At 45.3% G+C, this 9,085-nt stretch overlaps 1 protein-coding gene across 1 annotated transcript; it reads left to right on the top strand.

Annotated features, from left to right (window-relative positions):
- Nucleotides 1-6,319: 6,319 nt before the first annotated feature.
- On the top strand, nt 6,320-8,037 carry LOC135057555 (uncharacterized). The gene is made up of 3 exons (XM_063963404.1): nt 6,320-6,410; nt 6,486-6,698; nt 7,319-8,037. The coding sequence occupies exon 3, from the start codon at nt 7,330-7,332 to the stop codon at nt 7,996-7,998; it is 669 nt and encodes a 222-aa protein (XP_063819474.1). The 5' UTR covers nt 6,320-6,410; nt 6,486-6,698; nt 7,319-7,329; the 3' UTR covers nt 7,999-8,037.
- Nucleotides 8,038-9,085: the final 1,048 nt, after the last annotated feature.

Consider the following 9,085-nt stretch of genomic DNA (forward strand, 5'->3'; position numbering starts at 1 on the left):
CACTTTCCTCGTGGAATGGGCTTTTACAGATTTAGGGTGCGGCAGTCCAGCCGCAGAATGTGCAAGTTGAATCGTGCTACAGATCCAGCGAGCAATAGTCTGCTTAGAAGCAGGAGCACCCAGCTTGTTGGGTGCATACAGGATAAATAGCGAGTCAGTCTTTCTGACTCCAGCCGTCCTGGAAACATATATTTTTCAGGGCCCTGACTATGTCCAGAAAACTTGGAATCCTCCAAGTCCCAAGTAGCCGCAGGCACCACAATAGGTTGGTTCACATGAAAAACTGATACCACCTTAGGAAGGAATTGGGAACGAGTCCTCAATTCCGCCTTATCCATATAAAATACAGATAAGGGCTTTTGCATGACAAAACCGCCAATTCTGATACACGCCTGGCCGACGCCAAGGCCCACAGCATGACCACTTTCCATGTGAGGTATTGTAGCTCCACGGATTTAAGTGGCTCAACTCAATGCGACTTCAGGAAATCCAACACTACGTTGAGATCCCACGGTGCCACTGGAGGCACAAACGGGGGCTGACTATGCAGCACTCCCTTAACAAAAGTCCGAACTTCAGGCAGTGAAGCCAGTTCTATTTTGGAAGAAAATCGATAGAGCCGAAATCTGGACCTTCATGGAACCCAATTTTAGGCCCATAGTCACCTCTGACTGTAGAAAGTGCAGAAATCGACCTAGCTGAAATTTCTCCTTTGGGGCCTTCCTGGCCTCACAGCACGCAACATATTTCCACCATATGCGGTGATAATGGTTTGCGTTCACTTCTTTCCTAGCTTTAAATAGCGTAGGGATAACTTCCTCCGGAATTACCTTTTCCTTCAGGATCCGGCGTTCAACCGCCATGCCGTCAAACGCAGCCGCGGTACGTCTTGGAACAGACAGGCCCCTGCTGCAGCAGGTCCTGTCTGAGCGGCAGAGGCCATGGGTCCTCTGAGATCATTTCTTGGAGTTCTGGTTACCAAGCTCTTCTTGGCCAACCCGGAACAATGAGTATAGTTCTTACTCCTCTCCTTCTTATTATTCTCATTACCCTGGGTAAGAGAGGCAGAGAAGGGAACACATACACCGACTGGTACACCCACGGTGTTACCAGAGCGTCCACAGCTATCGCCTGAGGGTCCCTTGACCTGACGCAATATCTTTGTAGCTTTTTGTTGAGGCGGGACGCCATCATGTCCACCTGTGGCCTTTCCCAACGGTGCACAATCATTTGGAAAACTTCTGAATGAAGTCCCCACTCTCCCGGGTGGAGGTCGTGTCTTCTGAGAAAGTCTGCTTCTCAGTTGTCCACTCCGGGAATGAACACTGCTGACAGTGCTAACACATGATTTTCCGCCCATCGGAGAATCCTTGTGGCTTCTGCCATCGCCATCCTGCTTCTTGTGCCGCCCTGTCGGTTTACATGAGCGACCGCCGTGATGTTGTCTGACTGGATCAGCACCGGCCGGTGTTGAAGCAGGGGTCTAGCCTGACTTAGGGCATTGTAAATGGCCCTTAGTTCCAGAATATTTATGTGTAGGGAAGTCTCCTGACTTTTCCATAGCCTTGGAAGTTTCTTCCCTGTGTGACTGCCCCCCAGCCTTGAAGGCTGGCATCCGTGGTCACCAGGACCCAGTCCAGTATGCCGAATCTGCGGCCCCCTAGAAGATGAGCACTCTGCAGCCACCACAACAGCGACACCCTGGCCCTTGGAGACAGGGTTATCCGCCGATGCATCTGAAGATGCGACCCGGACCACTTGTTCAACAGATCCCACTGGAAAATCCTTGCATGGGACCTGGCGAATGGAATTTCTTCGTAAGAAGCTACCATCCTTCCCAGGGCTCGCGTGCATTGATGCACCGACACCTGTATACGTATTAGGAGGTATCTGTCTAGAGACGACAACTCCTTGGACTTCTCCTCCGGGAGAAACCCTTTTTATCCTGTTCTGTGTCCAGAACCATACCCAGGAACAGTAGACGCGTCGTAGGAACCAGCTGCGACTTTGGAATATTCAGAATCCAGCCGTGCTGTTGTAGCACTTCCCGAGATAGTGCTACTCCGCCGAACAACTGCTCCCTGGACCTCGCCTTTATAAGGAGATCATCCAAGTACGGGATAATTATTTCGGCCATTACCTTGGTAAATACCTCTGTGCCGGGGACCGACCAACGGCAACGTCTGGAATTGGTAATGACAATCCTGTACCACAATTTTGAGGTACTCCTGGTGAAGAGGGAAAATAGGGACATGCAGGTAAGCATCCTTGATGTCCAGTGTGATAATGCTGATTTAGATTACCTTATAACTTCACAATAATGGGTAAGAGACACAGTACGCAATTGGCGTATGGGGTACCGTAAGGGTACGTATTTAGCGTAGCATACGCTAGGCCGTGATCGAGACGCACATGCGGCACGCTCGCTCACAGCTTAATGCGTGGTGTCGAGCACGCTATAGGCGAGCGACTACCGTAATGCTACGCTATCAGCGTAGCGGACGCTCGAGACCACGAGGAGATCACGAGCGGCGCAGACGCTCACAAGATGACAATCAGTAAACCTTGAATGTAACACACAGAAAGGATATTCTTATACTGTAAACCTTGTACTGAAACACTGTAGCGATATAACGCTGCTTAACCTTGTTAACACTAAAGCTGTTTGAGCGATCGAGACGCTCCTATTACCCTCTGCAATGTAATGAACACACAATACCGTGCTAAGGATCCAACACCTTTACTAACAAGCTTTTAGTTATATCGAAAAGGGGTAAAACAGTTACAAGTCATACACTACATACTAACATATAATTCTAACAGAATATCTAGACAGAAATATACAATAACGTTACAATCTTAAACTAAACAGAGAGAGAGAGAGAGAATGTGGCCAATACAAACAAAGAGCGAGATGATCACAGAGAATTACTTACACACACACTGGGAACGATTGCAGCGCAGCCTGGTACCAGCTCCGAGTTTGTCAATATGAAAACCGTTTGTGGAGAGTGGGCCAGCTGTTCAGGCTGGGTGATCTTATATACACTGAGTACAGTATACTACAAAGGGACCTACAATCTCATTGCTCATTGGCCACAGGAATGTCTCCTCGCATCATATCAAAAGGTCATAGGTTAGTTTGAACAGGTGGGCTGTGACTATTTCAAACAGCTCAGGTGGGTGGGAATCTCCGGATTCCCGCCGCATGGATAATGAATCGCAAATATATGAAATGTCCAGAATCTACTAATGGCCATAACTATACGCAGGAGCGATTAATCTTTACCTAACCAGCACCGGATTGTTGCTATTAAAATACTCTTCAGTTAGGTACCAGACACAGCTGTTCAAACCCTGTCTGACCCTTCGTACCATACAAAGAGGGATTCCCAAGTCCGTGAACAAGTCACATTAAACAAACTTACAGTTATTACTAAGGGGAACATTATCTATAAAACATGCTATATGGATTTATTATCTAACGATTGAGTCGCCCGCTAGACGCACACAAACTCTACCGTAAATGCACATACCACGCGCTCGAGCGCATGGCCGAGGCGCCATCACGCGGCTGCGAGTATCCGCACGCACGGGAGAGAATGTGCACGTGCAGCAGGCACGCGCATGAGGTGAATATATGGCAACGTGCAGCGTGATATTTTTCTGACTTTGACAGTCCACCCTTTGGCAGTCATCAATGACTGCCACTTCCTAAAAACAGTTCAAAAAGAGAAAAATATATGTCATGTAAAAATACATTTCTATGATTGGGTAAGGGAGAAGAGAAGAAGGTGGGAAAAAGGTATGACCTAGTGAGATAGTAGAAGCATGTATGTATGAGTCCATGTTTGAGGGGTCATGTATCATCGTGCCGTACGTGTTTTAAATCAAGCTTCGAGGTATTGCGAAGTATACATTTGAATTCCTTCTTATCCCGTAGTACGGGTCTGTGGATGGGCTGTCAAACTTTACCGAGCTCTTTTCGGCTTTTGGTTGCAACAAAATGGGGGAGCACATTTTAGTTGATGATACATGAATGGGGGGATATGTGAGTGCTGATATCTGTGCCTATATTCCCTATCGACTATGTGTGTCATTACCTGATGGTTGTAGAGATGAAGATAAGAAGCAATTATGGTAAATGCAGTCATAAACTATGTGAGTTTAATGTACATTTGCCGATTGAGGTCTTGTCTGATGTCTTGTCTCGATGTACATGTTGCCTGTAGTCTCCCGAGGCTTTTGCTATAATTGCTTGAGCAAAAAGCTTTCTCAATGTCCATAGACTTACAATCTTTGAAGTGTTGGGCTATCGTAAAATTTTAGAGTCACTAGGGAAAATGGGGGTCTATGGCATTGTCCATCAATGGTCTGTGTAAAAGGTTGTCAAATTCTTCTTCTAAGCGGATGTCTTTGTACCTTGGAGGAAAACAAAGGAGAAACGGGTGAAAGAAACGGACCGTGGAATCACATTTTCATCACAACATTGGGGTAAATTTACTAAGATTCGTATTTTCCAGTTTCAGGTCAAAGTTCAATCACGAATGACATCGACAGTGTAAAATTGCAACTTTTTGAATTGATTACGACTAATTTACTAAGCTGTCGTATTCGGGTTTTTCTTTTGTTCCGATGTCGATGTCAATCGTGGTTTTCTGCTGTAGAATGCGGCCGCTTTTGTTGTTTCGCGGCCGTGTTTGTGGGTTTTTTTACGACTGCGTCACATGTCTGTTACGGCAGTGATTTTGATATTGCGGCCGCGTTTTTAGTCCTAAGTTTCGTTTTTGTCACGCGTCCGTGATTGGTTGTATTCGTGAAGGAGGAGTGTCTGTGCATATTACTATAAAACCGCCCCAAACACACCGCACCTCGTGGGTTTAGCTAGTGGAGAGGAGAGAGGAAGGTGTATTTGGAGTTGGTGAGTTTGGTGGAGTTTTTGGAGGATTTGGAGAGGAGTTTTGTGATTGTTGAGTGCTGTACTGTGTGTGTAAGTAGTCTTGTCATATTTGTAGTATTGTTTTTTCACAGTTTGTCAACTTTTTTGTCCTTGTTATTTATTTTTAGTCTTTTGTCATTGTTTGTGAGTGAGTGAGTGAGTGAGCGTGTGTGTTGGCTGTGTGGTGTGTAGTAGTAGTAGTAGTGGAGGAGTGTGTTTTGTGTTTTTATTTTTCAGTGTTTTTTGTCGTTTGTCCTCATGTCAGACTCAGAGGTCAGTGTGGTGGCGGAGGTTAGTGAGGTGGAGGCTGGTAGTGAGGTGGAGGCTGTTAGTGAGGTGGAGGGGGTTAGTGAGAGGGAGGAGGTTAGTGAGGAGGAGGAGGGGGTGCCTGTTGCTGCATTCTCCAGTGATGGTGTTGTGGCTCCGCAGCCACGCACCACTACCAAGACTGGCAGGAATATTAAGTTCAGCTATGCTGAAAACATGGCGTTGGTGCGTGAGCTGATGAAGCACCATCGCCAATTGTTTAGTCAGGATGCTGGCAAGGTGTCCTCCCGCAGGAAGTCTGTCCTGTGGGGGCAAGTAATAGTTGCCGTCAATAGTGAGGGTGTGGTGAGGCGGACTGAGGACACGTGTCGCAAGAGGTTCTATGACATAAAGCGGCGTGTCAAGGCCAAGATGGCCAAAGAGGCAAAATCAGCCCGCAAAACCGGAGGTGGCCCCCCTTTCCGGGCAACCTATCGGGAGTGGGAGGAGCCTGTGCGGGCATTGATTCCTGCAGAAGTGGTGTCTGCAACTCATGTCCGGGATTCGGACCGACCCACGCAGGATGGTGAGTTGGATTTGTTAAATTTATTTTAAAATGTCCTCTAAATGTTTTTTTCAATTTTTTTTAATGTTAAAGGATGCAAAAATTGTTGGTCAGATATTGCAGGCCTATGCACCCTTAAGGTGTGTTTGTGTTTAGAAATTGCATTTTCCATCTTGCCTTGGCTGTATTTTTTATTTAATTTTGCTCAAAAACAGGTGCAATGCCTGCTGGTATGTGTATTTGCAATAATAATTTTGCGATATTGCTTGGACATCGGTGTTGTATCTAATAGCATTTTTTATTATTTTATTTATTTACTTCAAAAAAAAGGTTCCTACAAATTAAAAATTACATTTTGGTTAAATTTGCAAGTAGTCAATCTATGCAATATCTGACACATAATTCTCAAATGTAACAGATTTATTTGGTGCAACACCATGTACATTTTGATATACACCACAAATTAAGGAAGCACGAAGATCTTAAGCAGAAATTAGTTTAATTTCGAATACCTAATAGATGGTTACAGTACACTAAGCCTTTGCAGTTATAATTTTTACACAAAGCATGGTAATAATGTTTGCTCCACTTTTTCAACAGTCCGACAGACCAGCCGGCCAGACAGGCCTCAGACAACTCAGGATGATGCTGGGATTGCAGGTAAGACTTCACTGTAGTCACATATTCTGCAAACACATAGAAGTACAAAATATTAATGTTTATATATTCTCATAGGTTCTGCTTCTGTAAGCCGACCTCCTGTAAGGCGCCCATCACAGGGCTCGGGCCACTTACCCAGGAGGCCAAGTAAGACACGGCATCTTGGCACGGAATCTGCGGCTCCATCTTCCCCACCCAGGCGGCGCATTTCTGCAGTGTCACCCCAGCCACCACTGGCACTATTGGCGAGTCCACAGAGTGATGAGCCCCGATCACCTCAGTTATCTGGTGAGTCAAAACAGAAACTAAACACATAGCAAATAATCTACACAGTACAGTTACTATGTTGTGAGTTGGAGTTGAGATTACATGTTTGCCATAACAAGCAATGTGATGTTACGTCTTCAATTGGTAAAGGTGCAAATGCTTAATTTTTCAATGTCTTAGTGGTTGATATCGCCAACATCATTTTTAAAAACGAACATACATTTGTAAAAATTTTGGCCACACACGTGCACATTAAAATAAATTTAAAAACAAAATAAAAAAATTTAAAATAAACACCCTCCACAACATTATAGTGTTCACACATCTCCCCTGTCCGGTATGTAGACTGCTTACTTGCTCCGCTCCTCTGGACTATCCAGGTAAGCAGTCTATATCGTGGACAGGGGAGGTGACATAACACTGTAATGCTGTGGAGGGGAGGTAGTTAGGTGAGGATTACGCAAGTCTGTCTATGTGCACGCCTGTGATGGTATATATGTTTTTTGCGAAAAAACAAATTATAAGTTTAGAAAAACAACTCTAAAAACTAGAAAAATGGAGTATTATGAATGTAGTAATGTGTAGAACTAGCAAATATATTTTAAGAAAAATAAACATTGCATGTTGGCCACCCCATACAGAGCCCAGCTTGATGGCCGACGTGGACCAGCAGGGACAAGACCAACAGGCAACCTTCACACTGCAACTAACACCTGTTGACCCGAGCCAGCCAATACAGCTGCAGGATATCCCCCAAGCCTCCATGAGTCCACAACTGGCACAAGCTCCACCCCAGCCACAAATACCAGATGACTTTTGGGCCAGTTGGACAAGCCAACAGGCACAAAGCAATGCCAGCCTGACCGCACATACCCAACACCTTGCCAGTCTGCCCCATCATCTACTGCGCATTAGTCGCAACTCGGGCAGACTGATTGTCCAAGTAGGCCGAATCGCAACATCGATGGAGCAAATACGGGCTGACAACAACCAAATGCTGGCTCATTTAACGCGCATCATTGATGAGCAACAGCGCCATCAGCAGGCACTCGTACAACTCATTCAGCACAAGCAGGTTGTGAATGAGTCTTTATCCCGGATTGTAGCCAGTCACACTGCAACCAACACACAACTGAATGCTAGCATAAATAATTTGAGCAACAACATAACATTGATGGCAGCTCAACAAGTGACCTCCAGCTCTGGAACCACGACCCCTATCCAAACGCCAGTAACCTCCCCTGTTCGGCGTTCCTCCAGAGCACGTGCCAGTGAGCCAGCACAAAGCACAGCACCCAGCACACACAAGCGGAAAAAATAAGACTTTTGACAAATGTGATTTACGCAATAAAAATTTTGATTTGACAAACACACAACTTCCTGTGTCCGTCTCAAACATTGTAGAAGCTGCTATGTATGTATGTATGTTTTTCATGGGTAATGACTGAAAATGTATTTATAACATAAACTAAGTACAATGTACACACCACTATAAACAACAAACAGTAAGTAACAAAACACACAATTGAAAGTATTGCAAAGTGTTTAGTCAAGGATAATTACATCCGACAAAAACTTACCCGAAAAATACCGCTGGATCACTTCTTGCCGTACCTGCCTCCCTACATATGTACTCACACTGTCACCAGATGGTTCTAACTCCTCTGCTTGCTGACTGCTTTCTCCCTCATCATGTGCCAGATGTTGACTTAAACACAGATTATGGAGAAAACAGCAGCAGAACATAATTCTAGTCACCTTTGAGGGACTATACAACAAAAGGCCTGCAGATTTATCCAGACACCGAAACCGTGACTTCAGCACACCAAAACATCTTTCTATCACATTCCGCGTAGCCTTATGTGCATGATTGTAACTGTGTTCAGCAGGAGAATCAGGTTGGGACAATGGAGTAAGGAGCCAAGAGTAGCAGCCGTAACCCCCATCACCTGAAAAACAGATATAGTCAACATTAGTACATGTGTTAGATTATTCTTTCCCCTACTCAAAACTAGAGTTTGTGGTTAAAAGACATACACACAAAACATTTTGAACATACCCAACAGCCAGCCATCAGGCATTTGTCCGGCCTCAAATTTATCGAAGAGCGATGACTGACTGAGGATGAAGGAGTCATGGCAGCCACCAGGGTAACCTGCAACAACACTCATAATTTTAAAGTTTGCATCACAGACCACCTGGACATTAGTTGATTGGGCCAGATGTCTATTCGTATATATGTATTGGCGGCCCCTAGGTGATCTCAGCTGAACGTGTGTGCAATCTATGGCCCCCAGCACATTGGGCATGCCAGCAAGCTCATAGAAAGCTACCCTGACAGCACGCCACTCCGACTCCTCGGTAGGGAAGCAGATTGAGGCATTAATATGTGGATCCAAGACATCCAA

The sequence above is a fragment of the Pseudophryne corroboree genome, chromosome 3 (genome assembly GCF_028390025.1).
Source record: "Pseudophryne corroboree isolate aPseCor3 chromosome 3, aPseCor3.hap2, whole genome shotgun sequence".
Classification (NCBI taxonomy): Eukaryota; Metazoa; Chordata; class Amphibia; order Anura; family Myobatrachidae; genus Pseudophryne; species Pseudophryne corroboree.

Bases quoted from the DNA above. Each gene is read 5' to 3' on its own strand.
- LOC135057555 (XM_063963404.1), top strand. From the start codon at position 7,330: ATGGCCGACGTGGACCAGCAGGGACAAGACCAACAGGCAACCTTCACA.